This window comes from Talpa occidentalis, unplaced genomic scaffold, assembly GCF_014898055.3.
Source record: "Talpa occidentalis isolate TD23 unplaced genomic scaffold, MPIMG_talOcc4v2.1 talOcc4.14, whole genome shotgun sequence".
Taxonomy (NCBI): Eukaryota; Metazoa; Chordata; class Mammalia; order Eulipotyphla; family Talpidae; genus Talpa; species Talpa occidentalis.
Window position 1 is genome coordinate 88162431 of NW_023601433.1, and position 15835 is coordinate 88178265.

Below are 15835 nucleotides of genomic sequence, written 5' to 3' on the forward strand. Positions count from 1 at the left end.
CCGACTCGCCTGTCCTATTCTGGGGCCTCCGCACCCCACAGGCTGGAGCCAGATGACCCGGGCTAAGACCCTCACTTGCTGTATGACCCCGAACCCCAGCCTGTCTCCCCACATGTAGAATGGGGCTATTTACTGGAATGCCTCGCCAGGTCCTGCGCGCTCGGGGAGGGGACATGGGGGACACGCCTGGCTTGCCATTGACCAGCTGGAGAAGTGGGGCGAGCCCTGCACCACTCTGAGGTCCGCGCCCCTCAGAGGCCTCCACGGGACGATACTGAGCAGTGTCCGGGCCAGGGCCAGGCGCATGGCGGATGCGCAGAAACGCAGTTTACAGAGCGGAGAGTGGAGTCTGCTGTTTCCCACCACAGAAGAAACTACTGGGTCCCCGGTGCCACTGGCTCACGGGCTCTGGGGGTTTCCCTGCCCCAGCCAGGGTGCCGTGGGGGTGCAGCAGGGCGGCTGGTACCTTGGGTGATGGAGCCTCGGATGTGTGGCTGCTCCTTGAGGTGGTGGGGGCTGTGTCGCTCGGCGGGGATGGCACGGCCCATGAGACCTGGGAACAGCCGTGGGCATCGTCATGAGGGCCTGAGCCGGACGGGCATGTGCCAGGGCCCCCAGCATCCCCCCCACCCCCATGGCCGTCCCCACAGCCCCAGGGACGGTGGCAAGTGGATCTGGGCCTTGCCCAACCTCTGTCAGGGCCTCAGAGAGGCCAGTCTGGGTTTTCCGTTTGTGAAATGGGGCGAATCCCACGCCCTCCGCAGGGTGCTGGGGAGTGTCGCTCCTCTGTGGGGACACACGCGCGCGCGCACACACACACACACACACACACACGCCCTCCCGATGCCATGACCGCAGAGCTGAGCGGTGCCCACCTTCGATGCTGGCCGAGGAGATGGCCCGGCTCACGCGGCCTTCCATCATGTCGTAGGTGCGCTTGGGGGCGGTCGTCTCGTGGGCCGGGCCCGAGCTGCTCCTGCCGTCCTCCTTGGAGCACTGGCTCACGGACATGCCGCCTGCGACGGGACCACGCTCGCGGTGAGGCGCTGTGGGCGGGGCCCCACGCAGGAACCAGGGTAGCCTCCCGCCAGCCCCGTCCAGGGCGGCCGGCCTGAGGTCAGGGGCAGCTCTGCTGTGCCCTCCCCGGGGCGTCCGTGGCCCAACAGGCACCCACCCACCAGTCTCAGCCAGCCAGGGGCACCACGCCGATGGGACGGGGGGCCGCTTCCTGCACCCGAACCCCCACCTGCCGGCTGCTCTGTCGGTGAGGAGCTGTAGGCCTGACCCCACACAGCCAGTTGCTGGGGAGCAGAGGCAGGTAGCCCTAGAGACAGCCGCCACGCCCCAGGCTGCCACAGCCCTCCCCACTCCCCACTGCCCCAGCATCCTGTCAACGACCCTCACGCCCTCCAGAAGTGCATGACTCAAGCCCATTGTGCAGACAATGACCTTAAGACCTACAGACACTCAAGAACTGGTCTGGGGGCCCCAGCTGAGATGCACCCCGAGTTCCTGCCCACCATCCTTCGACTGCCAGCACCCCCATCAGCACCTCCCCTCCACCCCAGCATTCACGGGTGCCAGGGCCAGCGCTGGAGATGACCACCTGCCTCAGGTGGGAGAGGCTCGCGCTGAGCCTCTTCCACGTCCCTGGCCCAAGGAGAGGCAGTCGGGTGTGGGGGGAGTGGGGGGGAGGGCGGGCGAAGAGGACCGAGTGCCTGCTCACCCGCTCAGAAGCAATTTAGGGCCCTGCAGCTGCCAGCTGCTAAGAGGGGCATCCATTAGCAGCTTTTATCTCCTTGCCCCAGGTGTCCGGGGCTGCCAGGAAATTCCACTCCTGGCTCAGTCCTCCCTTAACCCCTTCCCTTCCGTCGTCTACGGTCTGTGCCCGGAGCACCAGGGGGCTGGGCACTCAGTGGGGCCTGGGCCCAGGCTGGGGTTGGGGGTTGAGGGTCGCTCTTTGGTCACCCACGGCGTCAGCCAGACAGCACAGCGTTTCCCGAGTGCTAAGCTGCAGACCAGGGGGCCAAGTCTGGGTTTTGCTCCCTGAGATTCAGTTTCCCCACTACAGACCTGGAGCAGGTTGGCACAAGTATGATTCTCAGCTGCCAGGAGCTGGGCAGAGGGAGGAGGTGGCTAAAGCTGAGCCTGCCGTGAGGCTGGCATGGGAGGGCACACCACGGCCCTGCCTCCCATGAACCCCCTAAGGGCCCAACCCCTCCTCCCTGGGCCCGGGCCTCCCATACTGGAGGGCAGGAGGCGGCCATACGGAGAGACCACTGATGCTGGCGGCCTCCACTTTGGCCCTCAGCCCCTCGAGGCGGACAAGAAGGCATGGACTCCCCATTAGCCCTGAAAGAGCACGTGCTCTCCTGGCCAGCAGCAGAGACGCCCAGGCCAGGGGCGGGTGCTAGGCCAGGCGGGGTGGCAGGCTGCCCACCCACGGGCACAGCATTCCCCTCTGGGGTGGGTGCCCCGACAGCTCTGGGGGCGAGGGTCCAACCTCACTCCACGAGCCACCACTGTCTTCCCAGGCCGTGTCCGCCCCGGCAGGTCCTCCCTGGGCCTCCGCGCACCGCCGGCAGCGGGCGGGCCGGCGCCCGGGCTGGGGCGACTCACCCTCGTAGGACAGCACGTGGCCCTTCTTGCCCTCGTAGATGACGTGGCCCTTGGGCAGGCCGTCCTCCCTGCTGCGGTCCAGGCGGCTCGGGCTGTCCTCACCCACGATCCTGGTGATGGCGCCCTTGTACAGGACATCAGCGGGAGTGCCCTGGGGCACAGGGGCCGGCACTCAGCACCACCACCGGGCTGTGCGCCTCCCACCCACGGGCACACACACTCGCACACGCACGTGCGGTGTCTCCCAAGCATGCCGTGCACGGGGAGGCGGGGCCCCCAGAACAGTCTCGGAGAAGACAACTGCACCGTTGTTCCCAAGGGCGGGCCCCACTGTTACTCAGGCCTCTCTCGGTGGGGACGCTGAGGCAGAGAGTGGTCAGGTGGCTTTGTCCAGGGGGCCTGGCCCCAGGGGTCTTCCTCCAACCCATCCTGGGTGGGTTTTACTTCCTCAGAGCCTTGACCTCCCACCAGTGGGGCCCCGGGCTCCATGTGCTATGCCGAGGGACACAGCAGGACGCAGGCCTGGGCAGGACGGCAGAAACCTTAGCTGTGACCGTGGGCTTCCGGACCTCGGCACCGCGATGAGTGGGGACGGTGGCTCCAGAGGGAGGGGCCCCCTGGGCACTGCACACGGCTCGACAGTGCCTCTGGGCTCCCACCTGCCCGCTGCCCCACCCCTGGGGGCACGGTCAAAGGCATCCTAGAGATTGCCCAGTCTCCCAGGAGCAGAGCTGTCCCTGATTCAGAAACTCCGCCTTCCAGGGAGCCCGTTGGGGTGTATGCAGGAGAAGCGAGGGCCCCGGGGACGGCGTCCTGCCTGGGCAGCTTCAGGCACTGAGCGTGGGGATCTGAACTTGAATCAAGTCAGGCTGCCGGGTGTGAACCGGCAGCTTTACCCACGAGTTGCTGTGTGTCATCTGTCAAGAAACTTTGCCTCTCTGAGCCTCGCTTATGCATTGACAAACCGGGGAGCACCTCCGTGCCAACCGTTCTCCAAGGCGCCAGGCACAGACAAGCTGTCCCCAAATCCAGACGTCTCTTTTCTCTGTGATTCCAAGAGCTGATCCAAAGACACGGGGGCCTACTATGTGCCAAACAGAGCTCTGCCACCCGCGCCTCCCCCCCCCCGGCCCCGGCTTGGATCCAGAGCCTGCTGCGAGGAGTGATGAATCCAGACGGGCCCCACAGACTTCCCAGAGCTCTGCTCGGGCCTGGGTACATCCAGGGGTAGACAACTGCCCTGGCAATGTCCAGCAGCCACGCCCCATCAGTCCTGCCTTGAAGGCTGGCTGCCCGCACGCTGTGTGGACAGATGGCAGAGCTGAACGGGCAGGGAGCAAGGCTCCCAGCGGGGATGGAGACGCGCCTCCAGGGGGCTGCGGGCAGCCCACGCCCCCAGGAGCTCTTCTTGGATGAGGACAGACACCCAGCAAGACTCGGGGTCCTTCAGGACAACACCCCTCACAAAACCTGACGCCAAGCCTCTGGGTGGGGCCCGGGAACTTCACCTCAAGGTGGGCAGGTGCAGGGAGCAGCAACCTCGTGGCCCCTGCTTGTCAGCCCCTCAGGGCTGGTAGAGGTGTGTGGGTGCGCGTGTGTGGATGTGTGCACACGCGTGTCGGGGAGGGATGGGTGCCTAATTCATCACCAGCTGGCAGCCAGGTGACGAGAAAGCTTCACCCTCTCTGGCTCTGCCAAAAGCAATGGGAGGGATGTGAGTGACTGAGGTGGCCTGGGTACCCGGAAACGGGCAGACCATTGCCCAGAAACTTCAAGTATCACCCCTAGCTCCAGGACTCCATGACAACGATGCTGCTGAGCACACTTGGACAAAAGGGGAAACTGAGTCAGGCTCCCTGGCCACAAAACCCGAGGTCCTGGGCTTCCTGGCTACATGACCTGAGGTTTACTCCGAGCCTGTCTTCCCATCTGTGAAATGAGCTGGCAGGAGTGTGCGCCAACGTCAAGGGTCTGTCTGGAAAAGTGAGGTGGGAGCTAAGAAAGCAGGGTACTGAGGAGCCCCGGAATGGGTGGGGCTGCCTGAGGCCTGGGCTCAGGGGCCTGAAGGCCCCCAGCCCCTGACAGGGGGCCTTGCACACCCCCGGACCACACTCCCTCTGGAGCCAGACCATGGTCAGGGTCAGCCGAGGAGACCTCTGTCACCTGAGTCACAGGGTGGGGTGGGGTGGGGTGGCTCTGTGACGGCCAGGCGGCACCACCAGGCTCAGCTCAAGTGCTCCCTGAAGGCAGCCGGGGGTGGGTGGGGGGCTGCCAGCTGCCTCAGGGCCCTTGTGAACTGAATGCCCCTCCAGACCTCCTGCTGAGCCTCAGGCCGGATCCCACAGGGCTCGTCCCTGAGAGGCCACTGTCCACCCATCTGTGCATCCTTGGCAACCCTAGCGTGCTCAGCCCAGTGTGTGTCAGTGGACACTGAAGCCACCAGCCCATGCTCCCAGTCCAGCACAGGCCAGCGTCCCTGCTACCCGGCTCAGCACCCACACACAGGACCAAGGGCCACAGAATGGGCTCCAGTGCCCGACACCCTACCCACCTGGGCAGGCGGCCACAGGAGGACGGGCCGCCCACGGCTGCCCGGGCCTCACCCACCCCAGGCACGTCCCAGGACACCTACGTGGGTGATGGAGCCTCGATATGTGATGGGGCTCTCGGAGGGCACCCTCGTGCTGGGGATGCCCTTGGTGATGCTTCCTCCCGGCACCGCGCCCAGAGACGTGCCTGTGGGAACGAGATGCGGGGCTCAGGGGCGTCCGCAGCCCTGCCCAACCCCGCTGGGCCCTGGAGACCCCAGGCTGCCCTGGTGTCTGCTCAGAGATGTAGCTGATGTGGGGTAGGGGGTGGGGGGGGGCTGTCCATCAGGAGCCAGGCTGCCAGTGGGGACACGGGCAGACCCTGGGCCTCATGCTCTCACCTCTCAGCACAGATGTCTCCTGGGCCGTGGGCACCCCCAGGCTCTCCGGTGGCCCGGCCTGGCCGCGCGGGGACAGCTGCTCCTGTTTCACTCCGCTGAAGGGCACTGGGGACAGGCAGGCAGTGAGCCCCCTCCCTCCCTCACATTTGCTCCAGGGCCGTTGGGGGCCTCCCAACTGCTTCCCAGAGTCCTGTGGACCCCGAGCCCCTCACATCGGGCTACTGATTAAGGTGGGGTGGGTGAGAACCTTACCCAGCTTCTTGGGGTCCATGGCGAGGGGCAGCCCCATGGTGGCGGGGCCCACGGGAGCCTTGGCGTGCTCGGAGTATGGGACGTGGAGCTGCATCGTCCCTGACTGCGGGGCAGAGGTCAGGGGTCACACAGGGCCCATGGAGCTGCCACCACAGCCCCAGCCCAGCCAGCACCTGGACACCCCCTTTGACCAGGGCCAGAGAGCAGAGCCTGGGTTGGCAACGCCCAGGACTCGCCTCCCAGCCCTGCTGCCCTGCTGTGCCACGCTGGGTACGCTGCTGCCTCTTCTGAGCCTGGGCCCTCCCCGTGAGGTGCCACATGACCCAGTGCAGAGTGGGGCACAGAGCCCGCAGGTGGCCTGGGGAAAACTGAGACTGGGCCCTGTGCTTGACCTTGCACTTCACAGGAGGGGAAAACGAGGCACAGAGAGGTGAAGCAACTTGCCCAAGGCCACACAGCCCGGTGGCAGAATCATGTGCCTCACAGCCCCGCAGAGTGACCTCTGAGGCCCTGAGGGCCTGGGAAGGGCCCCAGCCAGCTCATCCCCAGTCCCTGGGTGCCTGTTCCCCACCCCAGGCATCACGGGCCCCAAAGCCCCCACTTCACAGGTGCAAAGACCGAGCCCTGAAAGAGGAAAGGGCCGTTCTCTGAGCACAGCCACACAGGAGCTCCTGGGGCTGCCCCTTCGGCTCACCTGGGGGATGAAACCCAATGGTCTCTCGAGGACGCTGGGGTGCTTGGTGGAGGAAATGAGGGGCGGCGGGTTGGAGATGGTGGGTGGACGAGGCAGGACAGGCCGGGCGCTGTCATGGAGGCCCAGGGGCAGCGGGTGACCTGTGAGGCACCAGTTTATCCATCATGGGCTTCCGGAAAGGTGGTGCCCCTGGAGACAGCCCTCTGGGCGGCCCCTGCTGCTCCCCCACCCCACCCAGGCAGCCCCGCTGCTGCCCTCCGGTTGGCCCCAGAGCTGCGGGTCAGACCCCACCGCCGGGGAAGGCTCCCTCCGCCCTGCCCCAGCCCCTTGTTCGCACCCGAAGTCCAACCCCCACGAGGACAGAAGGGAGTCGTTTCAGAAACGTTACACTCTCCTCCTGCCTGCACCTGCCGTGGCCCTCCACTGCCCCAGGACAGTCTCCACCCCCACATGGCTTCTGGGGTCCGGGACCTGGCCCCTGTGGTCTCCCCAGGCTCGCTGGGCAGTGAGCCGCCCGTCTCGGTTTTCTTGAGTCTCGCCCACTTGTCCCGCCTTCCACAGTCCCCGCCAGCCATGTCCTGCTCTGTCCCTCTGGCTCACCAGGCCGCCCAGCCCTGGGAATCAGCTCTGCTTAGGGCCTCTGCCGGCCGCAGGGGCAGAGAGGGGCTGGACGCCGACCACTGCACCTGTGAGCCGCAGCCGCCTACCTCCACCCCCGGCTGCGCCCATCGCCCACTCAGCCTGCCCTGTCTCGGCCCAAGCGCCTCTTGTTGCTCCCTATGGCCAGCCCATTCATCCCACACCTGAAGACTCCCCAACTCCCTGGGGCCCCTCCTCTCCCTCCACCAGCCAGCCACCCACACCCACCCCGGCCCCATCAGAGGCGAGCACTGGGTCCCCTGCCAGCAGCCGTGCCCGGCGACTGGGATGCAGGCTCAGCAGGCAGCTGAGGCTGGGCCACTCACCAGCTGGGGCGTAGGAGAAGGCTGAGGGGTCAGGGGCGTGCGGGGAGGCCTTGATCACCTCTCGCGAGGGCACGGGGAAGGGCAGGCCCGACGCCCAGCACAGTGGCTCTGCGGGCAGCTTCTGGCCCTCAGCTGCGAAGAACACCGGCTTCTCTGCTGGGGAGATGAGGCTGGGCGTCAGACGGGTGCAGCAGGCCTCAAAGCCCGGCACCCCGGCCGCCCTGGCCCAGGCAGGCCCTCCCTGCACCCTGGGCCGGCTTCAGGCTAGGCCAGGGTCCCAGTCACTGGTGACAGGGTCTGTGGCGCATGCCCCAGGCCGTGGGCGGGCAACGGCTCCAGCCCGTGACACTGCTCAGCGCAGCGTGTTGGGGGGCGGCTGGGGGCCTTGGTGGCCTGAGATGAACCTCCAGCGGGGGCCGGCGGATGGTGAGAGGGGCACAGAGGCAGGGGCCTTCCGTTACTGTCTACGGCCGAGCCGGGTCGCCTGCGGACAGTCCACGACAGTGGGCAGGCCGTGGCCTGGGTGGCGGGGTCGCGCTAGGGAATACCACCAGGCTTGTGTGCACACCTCAGCCAGCACCTCAGGCTGGCGAGGAAGAGATGGCACCAGGCCTACTTTATAGGGGGACAAGGGGTCCAGACACACCAGCAGGCTCGTGGAAGGGGACGGGATTACCCGCTGGACAGGCCCCTTGCCCTCCTGCCAGGCAGCACTTGCAAATAACCACAGGTTAACACAGGCAGGGCCTCCCAGCAGGCCTGCTGCAAGCTTCCCATGCGCTCCCTCATCTCTCCTCACTGCACCCCACGAAGGCCGACCATACCCCTCTTACAGGCGGGGGAAATGAGGTTCATAGGGGTGCCGTCGCCTGCTCAGAGGCCCACAGTGGACGAGGCGAGGCCTGCCCCTTGGCTGCCCGTGCTGCCAGGCGAGGAAAGCGATGGGCACTGGAGTCTCAGGCCGGGGCCAGCCGGTCCACGCAGTGCGGGCCAGGGCTGGGATCTCCTCCGCCGCCTCTCGCTCTGCCGAGATCTGTCCTACGCGCTGAACCTCGCCCGCAGCGCTGGTGTCAGGCTGGAGGACCAACCGGGGTGACAGGACCGGCGGGAAGCTGGGACGCCAGAAACTTCCAGCCCGGGACGGGCAGGGCAGGCCAGGCCCGTGAGGGCAGCAGAGGGTTAGGGTGGATGTGCGACGCCTGCCCTGGGCACAGCAGCGGGGAGCAGGTGCAGGTGCCGTGTTGCTTCCATTTCTCCCCTTGAGAGAGGAAGCTGCCCCCAGGAGGGGTCACAGGCTCAGCGTGGGGCTTCTCACACTCCACCAGCCCCAGCAGGGGCAACCCACATATCTGCCAGGGCTGGGGGATCCCACAGACTCCGGGGGCCCCTGCAGCCCGGCTCCCCGGCCAGTGACACACCTGCAGCTCAGCTCTGGTGGCAGTGGGGGGTTGGGGTAGGGGGTGGCCTCAGGCGCTGGAAGGGAAACTTGGGGCCAGGCCAAGCCAGGCAGGCGGCCGAGAGCCTGGAGACACAACTGGCCCCTGCAGCTGGGCCCGGGAGGCCGAGGGCCTGGCTGGGCTGCACTGCACCTCGGGGCCTCCATGGGGAGGCTCCTGGGAGCCCAGAGGCAGGGCTGGACCTCAAGTTCACACACGTCTCAAAGGTGGTGCCGGTGCCGGGTGCCCCAGCTGCTGCAGGAGCCATGCCAGGAACCAGAGCCCTCGGCCGTGCAGATGGGCCACACGCCAGACTCTGGGCGGCTGGTGGTGGCTCGCCCTCTCCCAGGACAGGGCCCTGGCTGGTCCTGGGTGGTGCCGGCCGCCCAAGGGTGGCTCAACCTGCTCAGATCCACCACAGGCACGGTGTTTGGGCCCCAGACATCTCCATGCTGACCACGGCCTCCACCCTCACCAGTGCCCAAGCCTGCAATGTCCTCCTAGGTGCAGACCTGCATCTGCGCTGCACTCCCATCAGCAAGGCCCCGCCCACAATCACTGTGGCCTCCTCCATCTGCCTGCGAGTCCTTGCAGCCCTGACTCCAGGGCCAGAGAGAGCCCTCCTAAGTATAGATCACATTACACATGCCCCTCATACCCCAGCTTCGGCTGCACCTGAGAAAGCGTCCCTGCACTGGGGCCAGGCCCTGCACACCTTGATCCCCATTTTCCTCTGACCTCCTAGCCAGTCTGCTCCCCAGCCAGTGACACACCAAGCTTGTTCCCACCCCAGGACCTTTGCATCTACTGCTGCCTCTGCCAGGACTGTCCACCCACGACTGACGCCTTCTCTCCAGGATGCCCCGGCCCTAGCCTGCCCATCACTCACTCAGATTTGTTTCTTTTGTTGCATAAGCTACTCCAAAGGCATCCTGCTTCCTTTGGCACAGATGCTCCTTACTCCCCAAAATAGCAGGGACCGTCCTGCTTACTACCTTGTGGGGCTTGGCAACTTCAGGCGTCCCACAGATGCCCCAGCCCAGCAGCCACGAGCCGCTGTGAGCCGGCCAAGAGGGTGCCTGTGAGGGTGGCGGTCAGGCAAGACTTCCCAGAACCGGCAAGGGCAGGCAGGGGGCAGGCCAGGTGATAGGGAGTCTGTCCAGCAGGCCCATGTCACTTGTGGGGAGCATGAAGCAGTCCTCCTACAGAGACGGCCCTGCTCTTTGTCCTCAGACAGGCACGTAGCCCCACCCTCCAGGAGGGAGGCTCATGGCCGCGGGCCAGCCTGGCTTTCTAGAAAAGGAGAGATGTTGTACCCGAGGCAGGTGGGGAGGGGCCGGATGCACTGGCCTCTGGAGCCCAAGCCTGAGCTGCACCAGGCAGGGGAGGCGGCCGGGGGACTTCCTGGGAGCAACGTCAAGGTCTGCCAGAGGCTGACAGCACTCACTGCATGCCAGGCCAGTCTGGGAAGAGGGCCCCTCTGGGGACATGGGCTTGGAACTTCTTGGGTCCAGTGGGGCATGGAGCAGAAAGAGGATCTAGGGAACAAGGAACCATGCCCCGCCCATCTCCTGGCCTTGAGCTTCAAGTGGAGCAATAAAGTGTACCCCGGCAGGCACTGTACCCAGTTGCAATGCGCCCAGTGACCTCAGCATGGAATAAGGTCAGTGTGAGGGCTGGAGAAGCAGTGTTTCCTCCCCAGCCCCAGAGCGCTGCCAGCTGGGCACTGGGCCTCAGCTGCAGTTCTAGAAGCTCATGTGTGAACTGAGTCACATGGAATCAGCGGCTAAACCACAGACTGGCTTTCACCCACTCGCAACCCTTTGAAAATTATGAAAAGCTATCAATGTCAAGAAACCAGAAAATTCTAAATGACAAGATGGACTTTTGGCTTCTCTAGGAGAAAACCCCCAGGCCCAGGCTGCCACATGGAGATCTGGCTGCGGCCATTATGTGCCTATTTTAGAAAGAACACAAGTTCACTTGCAGTTTTGCTGCAGTCCCCACCATTCCCTACCGCCTCACTACTTCCTGTTTTATTATTCACTTTGTACTACAGGCTTGGAACTTACAACAGCTGCCCTGGACACCAATGTTCCTCACCCCGCTCAGCGGCCCCTCATTCCCCAGGCCCCTCCTGTCACAGGCACACACTTACCCTCTTTCTCGGCAGGAGGCGCAGGACTCCTGCTTTTGCCTCGAGGGCTGCTGCTGGGCTGCTGTGGGGTATCACTGTCTGGCTGCAGGTGCTGTGAAGGCAGCGGGGCAGGGGGAGCTGGCTTGGGAGCTGCATCCTCCCGGGGTGGCTCATGCACTTTGGTGACCTGCTGAAGGAAGCAGGGAGAAGTGAGTACCTTTGCAGGGCACTCAGGGCCACAGAGACCAGGGGAAGTCTACCAGGGCTCCTGCGTGGGCCCAGCCTGGAAACGGGGCACCAACATGGCCCAGGGCACCCGGCTCGGGAGACACGGAAGGAGACTCCCCACAGAGCAAGTAGGGTGTGTCCATTTTAGCCGCCTGGCGGGGGACGGTGGATGTGAGGGAGCCTTCCCACCCCTTACCCTCCCTACAAGACCCTCCCCAAACCCCGAGTCCTTCCTGGCCCCCGAGAAACTGGGACTGAGAGCGACACCGGGCCTGGCTCACAGCACAGCCTGGCTGCCTGGTGCCCATCGCCCAGAAGCCCAGGTCCACTCAGTCTTCCGTCCAGGGCCCAGTCGTATCAGGACCCAGCTGCAGCAGGGATGCCCAGGCCCTCCTGGGACAGGGACAGCTTCAGCAGGGGCCAGGGTGTCCCTCCAGGGGCTGCCCGCTGGGCCTGAGAAGCTTCCAGGAGGGGCGTCCACAAAGGACCTCACAATGACAACATGGGGCCCCCACCTTTCTTTCTGAGGTGCTGGGACGGCCAGGAGGGCTTGCTGCCTCCCCACAGTCCAGTGCCTGGTCTGGGAGCTCTGGAAAACCCTGGGCGGCTGGGGACAGGTGGCCCCAAGGGCGCAGCTTCAGAGGGACAGAGGCAGGAGCGAGGCCAACTCCCAGCCAGCCGCATCCAGAGCCCCACCCGGCAGGCCTGCGCCCGAGCCAGCCGCCTCATCTCCATGGGGATTGCTCCAGGAAACAGCGCCTGGAAGAGCTGGCCCAGGTGCGCCCCACCCGCCCAGCTGCGCCCTGGCCTGATCTGCTGTCTCTGGAGCAGGAAGGGAGGGGGCGGGCTGGGCCCCTCCCGGCAGGGCACTCACGATGGGGGGGATGGCGGCGGCGCGCTGCTTCAGCTGCTTCAGGTCCAGGGGCTTCTGGGGCGAGGCGCTGGCCCTGGCGTCGTTGGTCGGGGTGAGGAGGCTGGGGCGCGGAGACAGCAGCCTGGGGGGACATAAGCGCCGGCTGTGGCTCACATCTGGCCTCTCCAGCCCTGGCTCCATGCTGCCTCCTCAGGTCCACACGGGCCCTATGAGGGGCAAAAACCCCCGCTGCCCCAGCCCAGAGGCCAGGAAGCCAGGACTAAAGATTCCCGGGGGCGGGGGGTGAGGGAGGCCCCAGAGAAGCCCAGCCCGTGACCCCGCAGGCCGGAAGCCAAAGCCTCAGCCAGATAATATTCACCCCCAGATGAGCTCCTGAGGTGCCAGGGCTGGGCCCTGAGCGTGGCGCTGAGTGGACTCCACTCTTGGGAGACAGGGTTGGGCGCGGTGCAGCCTCTTAACCAGAATGCTACGTAACCGGGATCCGGCCTGTGCACTGAGAAGCTGAGGTGAGGGGGCAGGACTGGAGGGCTGGGGTGTTGCCTCTGTCAGGAAGGCTTTGGGGATTTCTAGAATGCCCAGCACTGGGCACCAGCCTGGCCATGATCCCCTTGTCTCCCCGCCGGCACGGGTCCCAGACAGGTCCTGGGTCCATCCCGGCCTTGGAGCCCCTAGGCCACCCGCTGGCCCCATGCGGCTCGACTCCCTCCTGTGACCTGCCCGTGCTGAGCCCAGGGGCTGAGCCTGGGGTGCACGGAGTGGACGCAGGGGCTAGTCTGCACCCTCGGGCACCAGAGCCAGAAGCCAGGCGGTGTACGCGAAAGGTCTGGCCCCCGCATGAGCCAGAGCTGCCCCGGCCGACACCACGAGCAGGCAGCAAGTCACAGCCGCTGCCCCGGGGAAAACCAGGACACTGCACAGGCCGCCACACAGCGGCCAGGGAGGGGCAGACGCGTGACCTCGGCGCCCTCGCCCCACAGGGGGCCCCAGGGACCGGTGCCACGGGCCCCGGTCCCCTGCCCACAGCCGCCACAAGCTCAGCCGAGCGGAGACAGACGCAGCATAGGGGGCTCCTATGCGGGCCGGACCGAGGTCGGCCTGACTTCTGCGTGTGCCACGGTCCACCCGGGCACCGGCCGCCCCCTTCCCTCCCTCGCCGAGCCCAGCGGCACTCCCAGGACCACCCCGGGACCACTCCCAGGGGCTTCCTAGAGCTTCTGCCCTTCCTGGTCCTGGGATTCAGCCCAAAGTGACCCGCTTGCCCGCCCCCCCCCCCGCCTCACCCAGTCCCAATCCCTCCCAATTACTTATCACCCTCCACGCAGACCAGCTGCATCCACAAACGTCGACTTAAAAACAAACAGGCCGCAGCCCCTGTGCAAACAGTCCGCAGAGCCCGGGCTTGGCCGCCCCGCCATAGGCGGCACCTGGCCAGAGATGCGCCCCACAGAACTCATCGTGAAAGAGCAGGCGGCGCTGCCCCATGGAACGTGGGCCCCCACACGGCGGCAGCTGCTCCGGCCGGGAAGCAATCAGCCACGACACCGGCTCCAGTGTGGGGGAGCCTCAGAAGCCGACAGGGGCGGTGGGGGGCGACCGAGGCCCGGCTACCCTGCGCACCCCCGCAGGCAAGTCCAGAGACAGACGCGGACAGTGGACCCGGGGGCGGGGCCGGCGGGGGGCTGCTGACGGGCGCAGCGTTTCGCTGCAGGGTCATGGGAATGCTCTGGAATTTAGTCGTGACGATGGGCTCACAGCTGTGCGTGGACAGCATCTCCCATCTCGACGCACACACAGTGCCCTTCAGTGTCACCTCCCGGGAGGCTCCCCCGCCCCCGCTGCTCCACCACTGCCCCCCGGTCTTCCCGTGCCCCCCTCATCTCACTCACGCAGTCACTTGGCTTCCCCAGTGGTCCAGCTCCGTGCTTGTCGCTTTCACGCGCGTGCAAGTGCCCTGGGGCCCAGGGGCCAGCCGTCCTGAGCCTAGCACGGCGCCTGGCACACACAGGTGCCAGCCAGCCAGTTACAGAAACTGCTGTCACAGCTCATTCACAGCCCAGAAGTCCAGAAGCAGCCACACTCCAGCCTCCCGCACCCCCAATGGAGCGGGGAGGGGGGGCGTCCACTCTTCACTACCCACATGCGTGGGCCCAGCAGCCGGAGGCAGATGACCGGGCACTGAGTCTCACCATGAGCCCTCTTCCGAGGCCACCCTACCACCCCAGTGCCAGGCACCTTCTCTGGGAACTGGAAGGGGGAGGGCAGGCAGACTCAAGGCTCTGTAATCAAAGACACCATCTCTGGTGCTTGGCCAAGAAAACTCCCAGGCAGAGCTGCCCAGCAGAAAGCGCCGGAGACGGAAAGTAGAATCCACCCAGGCAGGGGCCAGATGAGCGAGGGGCACTCTTGAGTGCGTGCAGGGGCACACGGTTCACCACGCTGGGCGGCCAGGCGGGAAGAGGACAGTGGGCAGGCGGCCAGGGCCAGGGGTCGCCCTGCCGGTCCTTCCGGGAGGCCAGGGCTGCCAGGCCTGCTCTGACGCATCTCGTCTGCGTCCCTGGGCGCCCGCCTGGCCCTGGCCCCGCACAGCCGTGGCCGAGGGAGGAGAGAGCAAGCGATGGCGGGCTGCCAGCCAGGAAGAGGTCAGCAGGCTGGCCTGGGTCCAGCCTCACCCCGCGGGCGGGGGACCAGCTTCGGTCACACGGGGCATGACAGACCAGGTGTCCTGACTCCCAGCCCAGGGCTCCTGCTCCCCAGGGATTGAATGCTGGACACTCAGGCAGGAAGGGTGGACGGAAGCCAGACCCAGCTGGGGGAGGGACACGTCCCTGGTGGGGCTAGTGGGGGAGGGGCTGGCAGGAGCCTGCAGGGCATCAGGCCTGCCACAGAGTTCGGGGGTGGGGGGCTGATGGGGTTCAGGTCAGGCCTCCAGTTCTCCAGCCAGGGCGGGCCAGGGTCCCCAGCACAGCCCCCGGGAGGCCGCCTGTCAGCGTGGCTGCCCCATGAGGTCAGCATCCTCCCGCTGAGCGAAACGTGTTTCCATGACTGTCCCTGCAGCCAGCAGGGCGGGGTGGGGAGCTGCCTGCCCTGACCCCATTACCAGGCCAGGACAGCGCATGAAGGCTAGACGGCTGGGTGAGCTCAGGATCTCTGCGGCCCCAGAACCTGCTGGCCAGGCCCCTGCTGACCACAGGGCCACACAGCACCCCGCTCCTTATACCCACGGGGAGGCGCCTGCAGGTGCGGCCTCCAGGGCCCCTGGAAACATGGACGATGGGGCCGCATCCTTTTGCGGGGCTCGTGGGGGCCCAGAAGGTTGAACAGACCCGGTTTTCACATGAAACGCTCGCAAACATGCTGTTTTAACAGCCGCACGGTGAACCCGGGGGCAGGAAACCTTCCTGAGTGAACGTGCTGGATCCGAAAGTCAGATTTTCCTCCCTCTCCTCCGCCCAGACTCCCCGAGATGCAGCAGAGCACATCAGACCGCGCTGTTTTCAGTCAAAATAAAGATGACCCGGAGCTCCAGCCTCTCCGGAAAAGGAGCCTCGGGCTGCCCAGATGTGAGCGGGGGAGGGGGTCCACGCAGCACCCCGCGAGCAGCTGAAAGCAGGGAGCCTGGTCCTGGCCAGGGAGCATCCGGGACCCTCATGCACCGGAGAGGAACCGCCCGCGATCCCTGGAAACTGCCACACGCCCCTCGA

The 15835-nt window shown here is 66.0% G+C and overlaps 1 protein-coding gene across 11 annotated transcripts in view; it reads right to left on the reverse strand.

The window, feature by feature from the left end:
- Nucleotides 1–15835, reverse strand: part of NCOR2 (nuclear receptor corepressor 2) — a 159875-nt gene that overhangs the window by 17287 nt on the left and 126753 nt on the right. For 8 of the 11 annotated variants that reach the window (XM_054695417.1, XM_054695419.1, XM_054695425.1 and 5 more), the window contains 10 exons: nucleotides 12135–12255; nucleotides 11054–11222; nucleotides 7460–7615; nucleotides 6495–6634; nucleotides 5801–5903; nucleotides 5549–5653; nucleotides 5252–5355; nucleotides 2620–2770; nucleotides 876–1016; nucleotides 467–553 (listed from right to left, as the gene is read on the reverse strand). In XM_054695417.1, coding sequence (XP_054551392.1) covers nucleotides 467–553; nucleotides 876–1016; nucleotides 2620–2770; nucleotides 5252–5355; nucleotides 5549–5653; nucleotides 5801–5903; nucleotides 6495–6634; nucleotides 7460–7615; nucleotides 11054–11222; nucleotides 12135–12255 — 1277 coding nt within the window. The remainder of the gene's footprint in view (nucleotides 1–466; nucleotides 554–875; nucleotides 1017–2619; nucleotides 2771–5251; nucleotides 5356–5548; nucleotides 5654–5800; nucleotides 5904–6494; nucleotides 6635–7459; nucleotides 7616–11053; nucleotides 11223–12134; nucleotides 12256–15835) is intronic. The other 3 variants (XM_054695422.1, XM_054695421.1, XM_054695426.1) reach the window with 3 other exon arrangements.